We start from the raw sequence: 21157 nt of genomic DNA, 5'->3' as shown, positions 1-21157 counted from the left end.
CCAATGGTGAAAGGCAAAAGTGAACTAAAAAATGTAAAAACACAATGATAGCAAAGAGAAAAATAAATAAAAAGACGATAGTGGTGAGATGCAGATCAATGGCTGGATGTGTCTGAAGAGAGGAGACAGCAGGTGTTAATATAAGGGTGTTGGAATAAGAGGAGAGAAAGGGGGTAGGGGGTGTTGGTAAGGTCAAGGTTAAAAATGTTTGTGTGGCACAGAAAAGTAAGGAAAATACACATGAAAGTATGCGCTAGTGAGAGAGGAAGTTTGATCAGTGTGAATGTCTAGAATAAACCATATTGGCAGGAAGAATGTGGGACATGAGATGCAACACCAAGAATCTGCATGGTCACATAGCTATGTGTTGTGCATGGACGAGATTGTTGATACAGTGTGGCTCAGAAGTCAGAGCGTTTGTGGTTTGGAAGGTGAAAGATAAAACACAGGAAAGTAGAGAAAAAATGACAGACACTGAGTAAAAGAATGCAATACCTACCAATCACCAGCAATACCTCCATTTCGACAACTGCCACTCATTCCATACCAAGAAGACCATTTCATACAACCTAGGCACCCAAGCTCATCGCATCTGCAGTCAGAACAATGCCTCTCCAAATACACCCAGTCTCACCAAGGCCTTCACAGACGAAATTATCCATCCAACCTTGTATAGAAACAGATCTCCCAGTCACATTCCACCTCCCACATATCCACCATCCGGCCACAACTGAGAACTCCCCTCGTGACTCTACCACCCAGTATTGGAGCAACTGAATCACATACTCCACTAGAGTTTTGACAACCTCTCGTCATGCCCTGAAATGAGGAATATCCTACCCATTATCCTTCCCATCCCTCCCACAGTGGTATTCTGCCACCCACCAAACCTATATAGCATCCTCGTCCATCCCTACTCCATCCCTGCTCCAAACCTCTTGCCTCATGGCTACTATCCCTGCAATAGAAACAGACACAATACCTGTCCCTTACATCCTCCCACCACTCCATACTCCATTCAGGTCACAGGAATCGCCTATCCCATCAATGGCAGGGCTCACTGTGAAAGCAATAATGTTATTTACAAACTAAGTGCAACCATGATGCTGCTTTTGGTGTGGGCATGACATTCAACAAGCTGTCTGTACGCATGACAAACTGTGGCCCAGAGATAGCTGGACCATCCAGTTGCTGAACATCCTGTCCAACACACTGTGCTTCACTTGAATGACTGCTTCAGAGCCTGGGGCATCAGGATCCTTTGTACCAAACCAGCTTTTCTTAATTCCACAGGTGGGAACTCTCCTTGCAATATATTCAACGTTCTACTAACCCTCTGTGACCTCAATTGTCACTAGTCCCTGTCCTGCACTTACATATGCCGTTCCCTGCGCCCACTCCACCAATACACAGCCTTCTATTCCACCAATACACTCACTATTCCTTTTCCCTTTTTATACTTCTCTACATCTCCCTCAACACCTCCCCCCCCCCCCCTCCCCCTCCAAACCTCCTGACTGCACCTAGCTGCTCTAACCTGTTCCCACTATGTCCCTGCACACACACCCAAGCACCATTACACCTTCCTCAACCCCACCCTGCTATTCCCATCTCCCCTCCCAACACTGCCTCCTTACCCCCACTGCCAGATTGCTGCTCAAATGAGGCACAGTTATGTCTCAGTCCGTCCACAGTGGCCAGGGACAGTGATCATGGGTGTATGAGTTCTTATTGTATGAATATGTGTGTGTTTTCTACTTTAGAAGTAGGCCTTTTGGCCAAAAGCTAAAATGTATAGCAGTCTTTTCATTGTGCCTGTCTGCAACTCAATGTCTCCTCTACATGGTGAGTAGGTACTCCATTCTGGACTTCCTGTTGAATCTTCAGGTATTCAAACTTCAAGGAAAGCTTTCTGCTAAGTTATGTTACACTGAAGATGTAATTTGTAGGACTGAAGATAGAATTTGTGCCTGTTCTTCTTGAAGCATAGTGGGTAGTGTCACCAGATTTTTGAGTGAATCAATTTTACCTGTAACCAGTACTGTAATTTATTCTAAGGATATTCAGTGGGATCAGAAGTCTATCAAATCCACCAGATTTTCTCTAAAATATGGTGTATTGGCATATGCTGTATGGACAGAGGCATTATTATACTGATAACAGATATATGTTGAAGGGACCTGGAGACACTGGTGGGTTTCAGGTAGATTTTACAACAGCAGAACAGAGCTTCTGAAATCAGGTTTTAAACTGAAGAACATTTGCAGTTGCAGTTGTGGATGTGGATTCTGATCATAATTTATTCATTATGAACTGCAGCTTAATACTGAAATTCCAAGAAGGTAGGAAATAATGGAGTTGGGACCTGGATAAATTGAAAGAATCAGCAGTTTTTGAGAGTTTCAAAGGGAGCCTTAGGCAACTATTGACTGAAATGCGAAAGGAATATGATATAACGTAAGTATGGAGCTTAAAGAAATGAAATAGTACTGGCAGCAGAGGATCATGTAGGTAAAAAGATAAGGCCTAATGAGCTTGATGCCTCTCCCTTACAGCAATTACTCGTCCCTCTCCAAACCTCTTTCCAGCCCCTGTCTTCCTTACTCCCTTCGTCCACTCCACCCGACGCAGCCCCTCATCCACTCCACCCGACATAGCCCCTCATCCCTGTTGAGCTGCAGTGCAAGAACGATGTAGCCATGCACATTTATGTGTGTGTGTATTTGTACTCTAGCAGTTCAGGAGGAGGATTTCTCCAAAAGCTCTGCAACATTCTCAGTCTTGTTTCTGTGACCATAGCTGACTCAATGGCTAAATTGCATGGTGGGTTGTTACCTTACTCCTTCCTTTATTAACAAAAATATTCCTTGCATATAAACTATTCGTGATCAGCTCTTGAAAAAATATCTGTTATTAATTATGAAAGCATGCATGGCTCTGTGACAAATAGGTGTCACATATAGGAGAATGAAAGAAATCTGTGGAGAAGAGAGAAGCAACTGTTTGAATATCAAATGCTCAGATGGGAAGCCAATAGTAAGCGAAGATTAGAAGGATGAAACTTTGAAGGAATAAAGAGAAGGGCTGTTTAAAGGGGGAAAAAAAAAAACACGCGGAGATAATGCTATGGAAAGGGAAGTGGACTTACATGACGATGAGATGAGAGATTAGATACTACAAGAATAGTTTGGTGGACAACTGAAAACCCCAAGTTGAAACAAAACATCTAGCATTGAAGACACTCCCTCAGGATCATTGGGATCTTTGGGAGAACCTGTCATGATAAAACTATTCTGCCAAGGCGTAATATGATCGGACATCAAGAAATAGTAATAATCGGAATTCCAAAGAAGACAGGAATTAACAAGTGTGAATGTTATCAAATTGTTTAAGAAATTATGGTTGCAAAATATTAGCACAAATTATTCACAGAAGAATGGGAAAAGCTGTAGAAGTGTATCTGGGAAAGATCAGTTCGGTTACTGGAGAAATAAAGAAATGTATGAGGCAACAACCGATTTTAAAAGATAGACTAAAGGAAGACAAACATGAATTTATAGCATTTTTCAATTTGGAGTAAGCCTTTTGTGATTTTGACAGGAATACACTTCGAAATTCTGAAGGTAGTGGGAATAAAATACGAGCAAGGAAATATTAACTACAAGCTGTACAGAAACCAGAGTCAAAGGACATGAAAAGAAGACAGTAGTTGAGAAGGGGGTGAGACAGAGTTGCAGCATATCCCTCATGTTATCCAATCATTACATAGAGCAAACAGTAAAGGAAACCACAAGCAATTTGAGAAAGCATTGGAAGTTCAGAGAGAAGGAATAAAATCTGTGATGTTTGCTGATGACACTGTAAAAGGACTTGGAAGTGCAGTTGAGTGGAACAGGTAGTGTCTTGAAAAGAGGCTATAAGAAGAACATCAACAAAAGTAAAACAAGGGTAATGGAATTAAATCGAATTAGATCAGGTGATGCTGAGAGAATTAAATTAGGAAATGAGACACTAAAATTAGTTGACAAGTTTTGCTATTTGGGCACCAAACTAATTGATAATATTTGAATATGAGTGGACATAAAATGCAGACTGTTAACAGCAAGAAAAGCATTTCTGCACATGAAACATGTATTAGAAATTTAAGTGTCAGAAACTGATTTCTGAAAGCCTTAATCTGAAGTGTAACCTTATACATAAATGAAACTTGGCTGACAAACAGTACAAATGGGAAGAGAATATAAGATTTCAAGCATGGTGCTACATCAAAAATTAAATGGGTGAATAGGATAACTAGTGATGGGGTACTGAATCAGGAGGGTTGAGGAGGGATAAATTTATGGCACAACGTGACTAAAAGGAGGGATCAGATGTTAGCACTCATCCTTAGACATCAGAAAATAGTGTGGTACTGGAAGGAAATGTGAGGAGTAAAAGTTACAGAAGAAGATCAAGGCTTGCAGTAATTACATAGAAATGGAAGAGCTTGCACAGGATAGATCAGATTGGACAGTTGCAGCAATTAGTATTTGGACTGAAAAGGATAGCAACAACAACAAAGAGTCAATTTCAAAGTGTTGCAGAGTGTGAGTAGCATACTGTTGTGTACAGAGTTTTCATAAACATCTATCTTCATTTTTACATCGAGCAAAACTAATTGTGTAGTCCCCAATCACCTCCACCAAATTTGACTGTCACCACTACACATTAAAGTAAATCCTGTTTGTCAGGCATTCACAAAGCCCACTACAATCCCTGTAGTTGAGCAAGTGAAGCAAAAAGAATTCTGCTAACTAATGCAGAGAATGTCTGCAGTCGCTTAGCAGATATTCAAATTCCATCTTTCAGAAAATAAGTACTATAAAGCATCTCGGACAAAGATATGAGTTGTTGACCCCCAATGCCCATAAGGATTTGTTTTTACTTTTTGGGTTGTCCTATCTAGCATCACTTTGTGAAGGCTCCCCATTTTCTGTGGGTTTGTTTGCATTAGATCATCATTACTACCAATTAAGATAATTGAATGATAAACTTTGAAATTTTAAGTTCGTTAGTCCAGCTTCAAACCTTAAAATAACCATCATACAAGGAGTGGACGAAAATATGGAAACATCAAAAATACAATGCTTTACCTTGCCTAATGCAGTGTAGGAGACACATTTACATTCAAAACAGCTTCCAGTCATCTCTGAATGGACAAATACAGGTCCTGTATGGTTTTCAAGAGAGTCTTATACCATTTGTCCTAGAAAATAGTGGCAAGTGCAAGTAATGATGATGGAGGTAGATAGCAACCATGCACCCTTCTGTCCAACATAGACCCCAAAGACTCAATAATCTGGAGACTGTGGTGGCCAGGGGAGATGCAGCAATTCATCCTCGTGCTCACAGAACCAGTCCTGGACAATGCAAACTGTGTAAACTGGGGCCCTGTGGTCTTCTAAAACAGCATCACCATTGGTGAACAAACATTGTAACATGAGATGGACCTAACCAGCCAAAATCCATGGCAGTAATGTAACCTTGCAGAGTAACCATGGGGACCAGGGAATACCATGATATTGCTGCCCAAATCACCACTGAACCTGCACTGTGTTTCACTCTAGGAATGTAAAATCGCCCGGAAGTTGTAAACAGAGTGCAACATGACTCATCCAACAAAATGACTTTCTTCCATTGCACCATAGTCCAAGTGTAATGGCTTCAGCACCACGTTTTTCTGTTATGGGGATTTGCATCACTAAAGCTGTTTTGGAATTTCAGCTCTCTCCACAATTCCCTGCTTATGGAGTTCCCTTCATGTTGCTTTGGTGCTGACAGGGTTCAAAAGTGTGACATTCAGTTCTGCAGTGACTTTTTCTGCTGTTGTCCTCTTATTTTTTATCACAGTCTTCTTCAGTGACAGTCTGTCATGATCACTCACCACAAAATTTCATATACATTGTGACTTAGCGAGTGTTGTGTGGTTCGGATTCACTGATGACATCTTTGTGATCTGGACTGATGGTGAGGGCACCCTATAAACATTCCCATTCCTTCAGAACCTCAACACCTCCCCCCCCCCCCCTCCTCCATTTGTTTCACCTGGTCCTCCTCAACCTTCCAATGTTCCAATGTTGACCTCCACCTCGAGGATGGCTACATCAGTATCTCAGTCCATATCAAACCTACAAACCATAAACATTGTGACTTAGTGAATCTTTGATATGGTTCCTCTTGAAACACAGATCTCTTTGGTTCCCCTCAGTTATGGAAGTACCCACCATAAAGGGCACCAACATTTTGCCCACATTCACTTACCTTGAACATAATGCACTCACAACTACACAGAACACTGTGCTAACCGTGACTAACACTTGCCATGCATTGTGCAGGTGCCATTCTTGGTTAAATATAACAATGCAACCTGCAGGCTTGACAGTCATCTGCATTTTATATTCAAGCATAAATTTCTCTCTGTGTTTCCATATTTTTGTCCAGCCCCTGTAGCTGCATGTATTGTGTTTTTGTAGCAACTCCATTTGGATGATGGGCTGATTCCTGCACAGAGACAATTTTTGTTGTCCTGTGCACAGTTTAAGGTTACATGTCATGTTGATTAGCTTGCCACACCGATCTGTGATGTATAAATAACACATCAAGCCAAGTAGTGTTCAGCTTTTATAATTGTGTCCTCCCATACTTTTTGTAATACTTGCTGCTACTCTTTGTAAATTACCCACAATAATTAGTTGAATAAACTTCTTATTATAAAACTGTAATAGCAGTTTTGCCTATATTTGTAACTTCAGCAGTTTCAATTTTTGTAAGGTTGTCTGTAAGTAAATGATGGTGAGAAATACACCAATTCATTAACATGTTTAATTTTTGAGTGCCAAGATTCACTAAATCTCACAATCAAAACTTTAGATTTCTTTAAGCTTATTTGTGTTTATTTTGTACTGTACTAGCATTCCTTTACGCACATAAGTAAAGTAATTTAACCTTTAGTTCATGACACCTTTGTTACTGTGTTGCAGAATGAGGCTTCAGGAAGGCTTCACTTTTGCTCATTCATCTGCTGGGATTATTAATATGGTTCTTGAGGTTGAGATGAAGGTGAGAACAATAGATTAATACCATGAGAAATTGTTTAAAAGTTCGCAAATTTACTACAACATATAAGTGATATATAACTGCTTTGTATTCTTAAAAACAGCATTATAATTTACTGCAATTCTCGTCAACTCTTTCTACACATTTTGTATGAAAGACTGTATGCAACACAAGAATTTCTTTCTCCCCTTCCTTACACTTCTTTTACTGTTTGGTCTTTCATGTACTGTGTTGCCTGTGTGCTTTGTCTCCTGAATTGTATCTTAAAATGTGTTGTATTCTTGGATTTGTTGCCTGCTTATCCATCTCACCGTACTTAATATGCTGAGTATGTAAACTTTGCAAAACCTGTGAGGAGCAATAAGTTTCCTATTAAATCAAAGACACTTAAAGTGCTACTGGAGAAATGTACGTGTTAGAAATTATATTAAAAAGGGCTCCTATAAAATGTTATAGAACAGCTACAGTACTTCATTTTATTGGGAATAACTGATCAGGAAACAAGAACTATGAATGTTCTTCCAGTATATGGACTAATTCATTGTGTGAGAAGAATAACTCTTACATGTGAGAAGCCAGTAAACATCACATATAGGAAGAAATTGAAAAAATAATTTTAATTAATGGAAAAACTACATTTCACATTTTTTAAATTGCTTTTAATTGTAACATCACGCAATTGGTGCTCATTATTTATAAAACACTATTGGATGTTTGTGTAAGGTCTCCATTGCTTTGCAGGACATTAAATCAGTGTGTTGGTTACTTCTTGTTTTATTATTTGATGTAATGGTTGAATACTTCCAGGGAAACTTTCATACTTTTCAGCTTTACATATCCCGCAAACACTAAAATATGGTGTGGGGAAAGACACACAAAGAAACAAATCATTTGACCTGGCCATATTAAAAGTGAATAACAAGAAGTGTGGGCTATGGTCTCAGCCTGTTGAAATGACATATCCTTGACTGGTTTATTGTATTCCAAAGGTAGGAAATTTTGTGGTCTGCCACAGTACTGATCCAAAGTCGCAGAAACTGTCCTCCTTTCTCATGTATGCAAGTGACAAATCAACAGGTTTCAAGAATGAAACCATGGTGCTTCTTGCACCAGCCATACAAAAAATGGAAAAGGTAATCCTCAGTGCGTAATGGCACCTATCCTTTTGTAGTGCATGAACATAAGTACTCTTGTGGGGAGGTAAAACTCCTTGCACAGATAATAATGCTGTGGACATCTCTCAGGAAACACTCTGTAAAGATTCTGATACTCTTTTGTTGTCTGTGCCTTCTGCAGGATGGATGACCTTGGTGGTGAGAGAGCGAAAGGTAGTGTGGTTTACATAGTGAAAACAATTCATTTTTAGAGTCGTCCCTGTGACATAAAAAAAACTATGATTTGTGATTCATGACTCCTGTGCCTTCCTTAACTTTCTTAAAACAATTTCCATGGTTATTTTTTCACCAGTGACACTACCACTTTAATCTTCTACCTATGTCTTACATTGCTAATACTTCATCTCTGATATGGATCTCAATATGGATAATAACAGATACTCATTTGTTTGTTACTAAAGTAATTGTCATAGAGCTGCTTCATGTTCAGTTAAATTACTATTCTACTCAAAATTTTGACTAGAGTTACTCAGACATTCAAGGGTACTGTTAGATCGGCCTTGCAGTGATCTTCTTACTAAACATCTCAATGCTCATTCTGCAGTGTGCAGTTCTCAACATGACTATAATGGAATATTTTTTGAGGGTTGCACTTTATTGGATAATATACAAATAATATTGATTTTCTGTTTTGGCCAACTTTTTTCTAAGATGTAATATGTTTTTGGATACCCAGTAGTGAGTCAAGAAGATTGTGTGATATGTTACACCAGTGGTGAAACAGGAATGAGAATTACCTGTATAACGTTGAAAAGTGTCCAATTACATACAAATAAAAACTGTGACAATTTTCCAAAATATTGCCAACACCTTTCAGTCTTATGACATAAATACAACTTTATCCTCTGACAACAATGTGTGGCGTAAGTCACCCCACAATTTTGAAAGGAACCTGAATGTATACAAAAATTCTGTAATCTGTAATGTTGCTTGTATTATATGTTAAGTTCTCTATATAGCCCAAACTGAACTGAACTTCACTAACCAGTTCAAAAAACATATCAATGCCTGGCAACACATACACACAACCAATAGATCAGCCATAGCTACATGCATTGAATATTTAGGATATAAATATGCGAAAGTAAATGGTGGTATGACACTGGGTAAATTAAACAAAAGCAATAATGTGGACCTAAATAAAGAGTTTGACACTGTCATACACAGCAAACAGGTGGGAAAACTATTTAGTGATACAATATAATTTAGCTTAAGAAATTATTTTAAACAAATTTATGAAGTTTACTAAATAAATATCAAGGGACTGGAAACAGTGTTTATATGCTCCATATCTAGCTGCACTTCTAATAGAAATAATATTTTTAATTGGATTAAAGTATATGATTGTTACATTGCTGTTGTTATTGTTGTCTTTAATCCAAAGATTGGTCAGCAGCTCTCCACACCAGTCTATCCTGTGCACATCTCTTCATCTGTGCATAGCTACTGCAGCTTACATCACCTAGAATCTGTGTATTGTAGTCAAGCTTTTGTCTCCATCTACAGTATATTATCCCACTCACTTCCTTCCATTAGCAAATTATTTCTTGATGCTCTGGAATGTGTCCTGTAACCTATGACTTCTTTTAGCCAAGCTGTACTCTGAAATTCTTTTCTCCCATTTAAGACAATTGGCATTTATTGTTCTGTCTCAGTTGCATAGTTTTAATTAGATTGCATGCAATGCTGTAAAACGTGTTCATATCCTGCATTTAACATTTTATTAAACACAATAAGGGGACCATACCCTAACCATGAGAAACACACCATACCTTAACACCATCTCCTCCATACTTCACTATGGCACTACACATGATGGCAGCTAATGTTCTCCAGGCATTCGCCAACCCCAACCGCTTCTGTCAGATTGCCACAGGGTATAAAGTGATTCATCTCTCCAAATCTCATGTTTACAATCGTTCACTGCCTAGTAGTGTCACTCTGTAAACCATCTCAAGTGTCACTAAACTTTGGCTATAGAAATGTGCAACTTTGAAGAACTCATCAATTTTTTGCACCACATTTCCTATAACCCAAAGGCACATTTGTTGTTCTTGGTGGACTGCTGGTAGCACTTTGGAACTCATGAGTGATACCTTTCACTGATGCGATTTTTAAAGCTACCGTCTGCAATGCTCGACGGTCCCTGCCCATCAGTGCATGAGGTCTGCCTGGTCTTGGTTTAGCTGTGGTTGTTCCTTCATGTTTCCACTTCACAGTCACATCATCAGCAGCTGAGTTGCACAGCTTTAAAAGGGTTGAATGTCCCCAATGGATTTGTTACTCTGGTGACACCCAGTGATTAGTCAACGTTCGAAGACACTGAGCTCTTGCGACTGACTAATTCTGCTGTTATTGCTTCTCTACTGACAACACAATACTCTCTACCTCCTTTTATACTGGTGGGTCTGCCTGTTGTGACATCTAGTGCTCAATTCTGCATTACATTATGGTCTCTTGATACTTTTGATCAGATAGCATGTAAAGGTATGGATTACTGGTTGTCTTCTGTTTGGGAAATGTTCAGAATACCATCCTCTTGCACCCACAGCATTGCATTTTGCTGCCCCATAAGCATAGTGAATGTTGGATAGCTGGTTGTGTGATTACCTGTTCACAGTATCTCAAGTGTGACACAGCACACAGCAAGAAATGCAGTGGAGCACGACAACAGCACAGCATAACGCAGTAGCAGCTTAGGTGGACAAAACTGTATTGCTGCTTCAGTCTATATACATAAAAAAATATGTTCATTTACCAAACAAACTTCTGCATTCTAGACACTGATTGGCTGTCATTCTATGGCTGTAGCTTCACAGTGGTGCACTTTAGACATACGTTTATTTGGAAAATTTTGCTCGATTTGGTGTCCCATAACTTGCTCTGACCTCCTTGTCAGATTGTTGTTTTCCATTCTGTATATTCCTTCCACATGTTGGCTTTCACTTCTATGCTTATTACTAGCTTGTCAACTTATCTCCTGATGTACACACAAGGGCTTTTATTTTCTCCGAATACTTCTGAAATTGTACTATATTTAGTATATATCTTTCTTATAATCATTCATGTTTCTGTAACTTTGCATTTCTCTTCTAGCCATCCCTACTTAGCAGTTTCACACCTTCTGTCAGCCTTATTTTTTTTTTATATTTCTGTATTCTCTTTTGCATGTTTCAGTTACTGCATTTTTACATTTTCTCCTCTCATCTGTTAAATTTAATATGTAAAATATTTTTCAAGGATTCCTGATGAGCATTGTCTTTTTGCCTAGTTGTTCTTCTACTGCCTTCACTTCTTAAAGCCGCCAATTCTGATTCTGTTATTTTTTTACCTGTTTCAGTCAGTCAGTGACTAATGATGTCTTTGTAAAACTCGGCAACCTCTGATTGTTTCATTTTATCCAGGTTCTAAATCACCTTAATTTTCTACCATGCTATAATTTCTTCACCTTTAATCTGCATTTGATGACTAATAAATTATGATCAGAGTCCACAGCATCTCAGGGAAATGTTTGGCAATTTAAAATCTGGTTTTGAAATCTCTATCTTACCATTATGTAATCTGTCAAACTTTTAGTGTCACCAGATCTCTTTCATGCATACAACCTTCTTCCGTGGTTCTTACACCAAGTGGTAGTTTTGATATAGCTGTGCGCTCTTTTGCTCTTCGTTTTCTACTGTTGAATTCCAATGTCCCATCAGAATTAAATTTTTGTCTCCCTTAACCTACTGAATAATTTATTTTATCTCAAAATACGATTTTTCAATCTCTCCATTATCTGTGAAGCTATAGGTGCATATACTTGTACTAATGCATAAAACAGCAAAAAAATGTATAGATGTCTGATACCGATTTTGTCACATATCTTGTGTTTAAAAACTGAAATAAACAGTTTTTGTGTAAGTAGGATGGATAATATATTTTAAAATAAGAATTTCTTAGCATTAATATAGCTTATTAACAGTGATCGAATTCTTGCAAATTTTCAGATAGTTATCACCACCCTCATATATACAATAAGCACAGTTTATAAATACAAGTGGAAATATGTAAAATAAGTTTTGGGATGTGTAAGTGACATTAATGTTTCATCATTAGTGCAACATGACACACAGCCTCTTTGTCTTGTTGCTGGCTGCCAAAAAAGCGTCATATATGCCTGCCGCAAGAGTAACGCAAGATGCAAAACGAGATGAAATCCCCCTAATGTTGAGGTTGATGATGATGGGTTAAATAAAGAGTGAAAGTTGCAGAAAATTGTTTTGTGTATTGTGTGGACTTCCTTTGAATTCAATTTTTTTAATTGATTGTGTTCAACTGCTTCTCTAAGATGTAGAAATGGCACTATGTGTAACAAATTACATTGATGTTCAATTTATTGTGCAGTTGGTTTCAGTCAGAGATCATTTTCCAGCATATGTATCAACTAGTTGACATTGAGAAGGACTTCAGAAGTACCAACTCACAAATTTCTATAAGAACTTCAAAACTAAGCTCATAGGATGTTAATGGCAAAGTCTTTGCTTCAAGAAATAAAATGGCCAATTTTCTCTAATCAATCAAGAAAACTGCAAAGAACTTGCCTGTTATTTCAGAGAATTACTTAGGTACTCAGAACCAACACACAGATTCTCACCACATGAACCTGTAATCCAAATTCATTACTGCCAGATGAAGAAGAAATTGCGACAGATCAAAAGACTCGTAATGATAAAGCGTTGGTGGGGGGGCAGGGGGAATATGTAATCACAGCAGATGTCTTCAAATCAAAGGCTGAGACATTATAAATGAAATCACAAAACTCATGCAAGCCATTGGCAAATAGAACTAATTCCAGAATGATGGAAAAATGCATTAATTCACCTGTTGCACAAGAAAGGAGACAGATCAAATGCAAATAACTACAGGGTAATCCCACTAATATCAGTGGCATAGAAAACTGTATTCCGATATCTTCTTGATAGAGCACAGAAACAACTTGAACCAAAAATTGAAGAATATAAGGCAAGATTCAGACCAGACTATTCATGTCCAGAGCATATCTTGAACATAAATCAAATCTTAAGACACCAGAGAATTTGTAGCAAAAATTTAGTCAACACATTTGTTGGTTTTTTTATTTTTTAAAACTGTATTTCTGTTGACCACAAATCACTTTTCAAAATATTAAAAGAACAAGATCTAAATCTGCACTTGCAATCATAAAACAGTCTTTGACAGATACAAGGTCCAGTGTAAATTTGTGGTAGAACTCTCAGTTCCTTTCAAAATCAAAGCAGGAGTAAGCCAGGGAGAGGGGCTGCCTCCATTATTTTTCAACTGTATCCTTGAGAAAGTGATACAAGAATGGTGCACACTGAAATCAGTCCTCAAAGACCAACCAATCACTTTAGGCGTAGGCAAGTGTTTGCAAACAGTTTAGTAATATTAACTTGGGGCACTGCATCAACCCAAAATCAGATTGAACTCTTGGAAAGAAACTGCAGAAAAAAATCAGTCTCCAGAGATCTTTTGAGAAGACTGAGTATATGGCCAACAACAGACAACCACCAAAATACGTGAAGACAAGATACAGAAAAAATAGATGAGTTCCATAATTAAAAAAGCTCAATGAAACCATTTGGGAAAATGGAATCCAAACAAAAGTTAACAAGATTAGGTTTCCAAATGCCCAAAATATCTACAAAAAAAAAAAAAAGTCTCTCCAGTCACATGAAACAAAGGCATCTCAGTACAGTAATTAAACCAGAAACATTTGTATAAAGGAAAACAAACTTGTAAGAAAAATTCTAGGTCCAAAACTTGTAGACATACAGTACTGACTCAGAAGCAATCAGGAAATCAGTACACAGATATCTGTAGTGACATTGGGAAAGGCAGATTATGGACATGTTAAAAGAATAAACCTAGACAGACTTACAAACAGGTAGTCAATTTTTTTGATAACAGGAGCGAAGCTATAATGGACATGATGAAATGGGTTCCCAAGACCAAAACTCATCTTACATCAGCAAGAATTACTATGATGTCCAAAATTAAAAAAATGCCAAGTTGACCAAGAGGAAAAGCTAAGGTAGAAGGGTGGAACAGTGTGGTCTGAAGGGAAAAAAAAAATCCACAGAAAAGAGAATGAAAGAAATATGGGTACAAAGAAAGGCAAATGCCCACCTCTAAGTACTTTGTGTAGACCTGATTGTCTTATTTAAAAATAATTTTACATTCATCTCTAGTGTTTGAATAATGCACTTTCAATATATACAGACTCTTCCAATGACTTCCCTAAAAATAATTTTGCAGAGAAAATGCTACAGGCAAGGGAGCATTCCTGAAAATTGGCTAAAAGCAAGGGTCATTCATATTTACAAGGTAGATGACAGGAGTGAATGTGAAAATTTAGAGGCATCATTTACTCCAGAATAATTATTGGTAAGCTTAAGTGTATAGCAGACACTATCATCAGCGAAGAACAGATGGCATTCAGATGGGGCAGCTCTACAATAGATGTCATTTTCTTATTGAAATAAATGGTGGAGAAAAGAAGGGAATAGAGATGTGATATGGGAAATTTTGATAAGGAAAGGCTTAGCGTATAATACATTAAAAGTGATCAAAAATCTATACCAGAACACTAATGTGACACGATTGATATGGGGAAGCAACTGACAGCACCAGTAAAAAACAATAAAGGAGTTAGCCAAGGTTACTGTCTCCCCCCCCCCCCCCTTCCCCCCCTCCAAAAACTTTTTGATACCTTTGTGGAAATGGAAATGCCTTGTGGCTAGGGCCTCCCGTCGGGTAGATCGGTCACCTGGTGCAAGTCTTTCGAGTTGATGCCACTTTGGCGATTTGGATGATGGGGATGAAATGATGATGATATGGACAACACAACACCCAGTCCCTGAGCAGAGAAAATCTCTGACCCAGCCAGGAATCAGACCCGGGCCATTAGGTATGACATTCCGTTGCGCTGACCACTCAGCTACCAGGGGCGGACTATCGTTGTGGATGAAGTACAATAAGATGGAAACGAATTTACAAATGTGGTATAATGCTCTTGCCATAGTATAGTTTAAGTAGTACTTTATATGCTGACATTGTTGTTGTTGTTGTTGTTGGTGGTGATGTTGTTCAACAGACAGAAGATAACTTACAAAGGGGGCTATACATCTTAAGAAATATAGCAGAAGAATATTGACTCCTAATATGTCCACATCAGTCAAAAGTAATGTCATTTCTGGGGAAAGCATGAAAAGATCCAAGATTGATGTAAATGGCAAAATAGTTGAGCAGGTATTACCTTTAACTACTTTGTATATGAAATATCCCCAAAAACAGTTCACCACATAGAAACAAAACTTTGCAAATTTAAACATATATTTGGAACAATTCATATACCTCTGAAAGATGAAAAAAAAGAAGAAAATTAGCTGAAGCTCTATAAAAAGTGATGGTTCCACTATGGAAGTGAGCTGTGGGTACTCACGAAGAAATACAGAAGGAAAATTATGTCATCTGAAATGAAATGTCTCGGGGTAGTCAGAGACTGCACACTGATAGGCAAAAAAACAAAATGCAGAAATGAGAAAAGAGCTACAGATTTTTGATTTGGAAAGCAAAATTTAAAAAAAGAAATATGAAGTCAACTTGTGTAACCATTTAGAAAGAATGTATCAATATAATCTGCCTAGAATGCCAAGACTTCAAGCCCAGTGGACAGCAAAATGTTGGATGTCTGAAGAAGAAGAAGAAGAAGAAGAAGAAGAAGAAGTGGAAGATAAAGATAAAGATGGTGACAATACAATGCTTCCAGTGAATGTTTTGTTTCATTTCCAAGCAATCTCTTAAACTGTGTTTAGTTTGTCAGCAGGTAACTGCTTTGTCATTGCAAGTGGATCCCAGTCCAGTAGCTTTGTGGTTGTCTTTAATCTACCTATATATTGGGTGCCATTTCTAATTTCTAATATTAGTAGTAACAATTACCATAAGACTGTCATGTGGTTTCAAGTACTGTTTATTAACTTAGCTCATATTTTAGAGTAAACATAGAATATATTAAACTTTCTTTTTCAGTTGCCAAGCATCAAGGATAAAGATGAAGATGATGAGGATTGCATCCAGCCGTGTGTAATCCAGTATGTTCTCTTCCCACCTCATACAACGTCAATGAGCAACAAGGAAAGGTCAGTGATATCAAATGAATGTATAATGTAAAGTACAGACTACAGTAATATACTAAGTGAATCAGAACCTTCAAGACGGGCTTCGGGGAGTGATAGACCTATGCAGAAACGATAACTTTTTGTCAAGTAATTCATAATTTTGAATGTGTCTATGGAATTACTCAACTCTGTTTTAAGCATGTCAATTTTGTTAGGTAAGTAATTGGACAAGTTCAGACACTGCACTTTTAATCAGATGGTGCTTATGTGTATGGTGCTGAACAAAGCTAAAAATACGTTGTTCTCATCTTATACCCTATATTTTAACAAGAGCTAGGTGAAGCAGTTGATTCCTGTATAGTTCTTCCATTTGGAGTGTTTAAAGAGAGGCCGTGTAAACTACCCATGTCACTGGCCCCCAATGTTTTACCAACAATCACTGGTATGGCAGCATTCTGTGTGTAATAAACTTTTGTGTAAACACTTTGGGCAGTATATGTAAACTGTTTAAGTATCTGAAGGCGTAATTCATATTTAATTTAATTGACATTCTCTGTGAGGCTATGGAATATGAATATTGTAATGTAATTGCAATGCATTATAAGTGTCTTGTCTTTGATGCTGTGTTTCTCATTAAATAATGCCAGTGAATGTTTGTTGTCTCACAAAAATTATCTTTTATCCAATAATGTAAAAATAAAATAAATTTATTCAAAGATAGTTGGCTGTGCTAATCTGTAACCTAAATAAATGTAAACTACCCTCCATGATACATTTCAAACGATGATATGTATTTCTGAAATAATATGCTGAAGATATTTTCTGCTTGAAAAAGAGGGGGGGGGATCCGCTTTGCAGGATCTTATAATTCCTGCTGTTGTATTATGAACTTACTCTGTACAATTAAGCTACTAGTACTCTTTGAAAACAGAGCAACTTACAGTTGGATAACAACAACACTAAACAGCACAATCTGGATATCAGTATCTGTCTCTTGGAACTCTATGTTTCTTCACTAGGAACTGAGCCATATGAGAGGGATAGGAAGAGTAAAGAAATATGACAATCAATACACAGTACAGCACCATGGACCATATTGCTGTCCTATGCGTCTAATGTTTTGTTTCATGTTTCCATCTTTTTCATCTATAAGTCATTTCCTGGTTTCATGGGATTTGTATCATTATGGTTTAATTTTGACTTTCATAGAGGGATTTACTTTTGTATTTGATGGCTTTCACTTTATAAGGAAAAGACAGATTGCTACTCACCATAAAGATGAGACATTGAGTTTCAGATAGTCACAACGAAATGACACTTACAACTTAATATGTCATCCTTAAGGTGAGTAACAATCTATCATTTCCATATGTTGTTGATATTCCAACATGGAGTTTTCATTGTCTGATTCTTGCTAACTGCTTTCACTTTATCATTTCTCTGTTTCCTGTATGTTGCTATCTGACAGTCTTCAGAGGTCTAGTTTTTTATAGTTGCTTTTCATGATTGCTTTTTAAAAAAATTTTGCATCATTTTAATTTTTTTCTCATTGAAACTGCCTGGCAGATTAAAACTGTGTTCCGGACCGAGATTTGAACTCAGGATCTTTGCCTTTCGTGGGCAAGTAATCTACCATCTGAGCTACCCAAGCACAACTCTCATTCTTTTCAGCACATGTTGCCTTAGTAATGTCACCTAGCACTTCTGGCCAACTTCTAATGTATATATTGTGTCTCTTGACCTCTGTCTTAATCTTTCCTAATAACTATGCATATTCTTATTTCTGTCTTCTCTATTAGATTTTCCTGAAGATCAGTATTTTTTGGTATTTTTTATCTTATTGCAGTTCTGTATGTTATTTCATTAAATTATATATTTATGTCTCTGATACTTCCTAATTTTATTATAGCATTTTCATCACCCCTGTATACTAGTCACTTTTTTCTGTGATATCCCTTAATTTTGTGTTTTTCACATAGCTGTTCAGCTTATGGCTTTTCCCCCCTGATCTTTAAGTTGTTTTAAATGGGGAAATGCATTTTGTTTGCTCATTCTTTGCTTCACTTATGCATCTTTCAGCTTGAAACATACTTTCACTTTTTCTGTAGGTCCGTCAATAGGTTTTATGAAGTGCTTTTGTCTGAAAACTTAGAACAGCATGTGTCCTTTTTATCTGATCTACATCTACATACATATTCCACAAGATACTAAATGATATGTGTTGGAGGCTCCTTCTACTGCTACTAGTCCTTCCCTTTCCTGTTCCACTCATAAATGCAGCAAGGGAAAAATGAGTGTCTATATACTTTCATACAGGCCCTAGTTTCTCTTCTGTTGTCTTCACAATTTGCACATAAGATGCACATTGGTGGCAGTAGAATTACTCTACAGTTGGTCGCAGATGCTGGTTTCCTTAAACTTGTTCGGTAGTGTTTTGTGAAGAGAAAATTGTCTTTGCACCATGGATTCTCATTTGAGTACACAGTGCATTTCTTTAACACTCACATCCTGATTGAACCTATCGGTTACAAATCTAGCAGCATGGCTCTGAATTGGTTCAATGTCTTCCTTTAACCCAACCTGATGGGGTCCTCAGACACTCTAGCAGTATTCAAGAAGGGGTCATACTAGTGTTTTACACGTGGTATCTTTTATAACTGAACTACACTTTTCTAGAATTATTCTAATAAACTGAAACTTACCATTCACTTTCCATATTACCAGCCTTATGTGCTCATTCCATTTCATATTGCTGTGCGACATTATGTGTAGATATTTAATCAAAGTGACTGTGTCAGGCAGCACACCATTAATAGCTTATTCAAATCTTATGCGATAGTTTTTTCCTATCAATCTACAGTAGCTTAACATTTTTTTACATTTAGAGCATGCAGGCACTCATCACACTAAATAAAAATTCTGTCTAAATCACCGTGCATCCAGCTACAGTCAAACAACAAAGACACTTTTCTGTACACTCTTGTGCCATCAGCAGACAGTCACAGATTGCTGCTCAACCTATCTATCAGACCATTATGTATATAGAGAGCAAGAGTGGTCCTTCTGTGCTTCCCTGGGGCGCTCCTGACATTACAGTTGTCTCTGATGAACATAGCTGTCCAGTATAACACACTGGGTTCTATAATTTAAGATGTCTTCAAGTCACATATCTGAGAACCTGTTCTGTATGTTCGGACCTCTGTTACAATCTGCAGTGCTTCCTCGACCTGTAGGAAAACTGAATCCCCTTCATCCATGGTTTGCAGAAAATCGCTTGAGAAATGGCCAACCCAAGTTTTTTGTGAGTGATGCTTTCTAAATCATTGCTGATTTGTGGACAGGAGCTTTTCTGTCTGCACAAAATTTATTGTACTTGATCTCAGAGTATGTTCAGAAATTCTACAAAAAACCAACATTAAGGATATTAGTCCGTAATTTTGCAGGTCTGTTCCTTTATCCTTCTTACACAAACATAAAAAAAAGTTTTGCATCACCTCGGTTCCGAAAGTTCCAGAACATGTACAGAAAATTGGTATAGAGATCAATTGTAAACATCATTTCCGCCCTTTATATTGCACTTGAAAACCACACATTGCATGTTGTACCACCATACAGCGAGACCTTCGGAGGTGGTGGTCCAGATTGCTGTACACATTGGTACATCTAATACCCAGTAGCACATCCTCTTGCATTGATGCATGCCTGTATTCGTCGTGGCATACTATCTACAAGTTCATCAAGGCACTGTTGGTCCAGATTGTCGCACTCCTCAACAGCGATTCAGCATAGATGTCTCAGAGTGGTTGGTAGGTCACATCGTCCATAAACTGGCCTTTTCAATCTATCTCAGGCATGTTTAATAGGGTTCATGTTTGGAGAACATGCTGGCCACTCTAGTCGAGCGATATCGTTATCCTGAAGGAAGTCATTCACAAGATATGCACAATGGGTTGCGTGAATTATCATCCATGAAGATGAATGCCTCACCAATATGCTGCTGATATGGTTGCACTATTGGTCGGAGGATGGCATTCACGTATTGTACAGCCTTTGCAGTGCCTTCCATGACCACCAGCGGCGTACATCAGCCTCACGTAATGTCACCTCAAAACAGCAGGAAACCTCCACCTTGCTGCACTCGCTGGACAGTGTGTCTAAGGTGTTCTGCCTGACCAGGCTGCCTCCAAACACGTCTCTGATGATTGTCTGGTTAAAGCCACATGTGTCACCCATCAGCGAAGAGACTGCGATGCCAATCCTGAGCGGTCCATTCAGCATGTTGTTGGGCCCATTTGTACTGTGCTGCATGGTGTCGTGGTTGGAAAGGTGGACCTCGCCATGGACGTCGGGAGTGAAGTTGTGCATCATGCAGCCTACTGCGCATGGATTGAGTCATAACACAGTGTCCTGTGGCTGCACAAAAAGCATTATTCAGCATGGTGGTGTTGCTGTCTGGGTTCCTCCAAACCATAATCTCTAAGTAGCAGTCATCCACTGCAGTAGTAGCCCTTGGGTGGCTTGATCGAGGCATTTCATCAACAGTTCCTGTCTCTCTGTATCTCCCCCATGTCCGAACAACATTCCTTTGGTTCACTCTGAGACGCCTGGACACTTCCCTTGTTGAGAGCCCTTCTTGGCACATTTAACGATGTGGACACAATCAAACCTCGGTATTGACTATCTGGGCATGATTGAACAACAGACATCAGCTGTGTACCTCCTTCCTGG

General features: G+C 38.2%; 1 protein-coding gene across 1 annotated transcript in view; it reads left to right on the top strand.

The window, feature by feature from the left end:
- LOC126471205 (KICSTOR complex protein SZT2-like) overlaps nucleotides 1–21157 on the top strand; it is a 199769-nt gene that overhangs the window by 160443 nt on the left and 18169 nt on the right. The window contains exons 17-18 of the mRNA XM_050099319.1: nucleotides 15959–16079; nucleotides 16341–16450. Coding sequence (XP_049955276.1) covers nucleotides 15959–16079; nucleotides 16341–16450 — 231 coding nt within the window. The remainder of the gene's footprint in view (nucleotides 1–15958; nucleotides 16080–16340; nucleotides 16451–21157) is intronic.

This window comes from Schistocerca serialis, chromosome 3, assembly GCF_023864345.2.
Source record: "Schistocerca serialis cubense isolate TAMUIC-IGC-003099 chromosome 3, iqSchSeri2.2, whole genome shotgun sequence".
In the NCBI taxonomy this organism is placed as follows: Eukaryota; Metazoa; Arthropoda; class Insecta; order Orthoptera; family Acrididae; genus Schistocerca; species Schistocerca serialis.
Note: the sequence above shows the minus strand (reverse complement) of the source record. Positions and strands in the feature narration are given on the sequence as shown.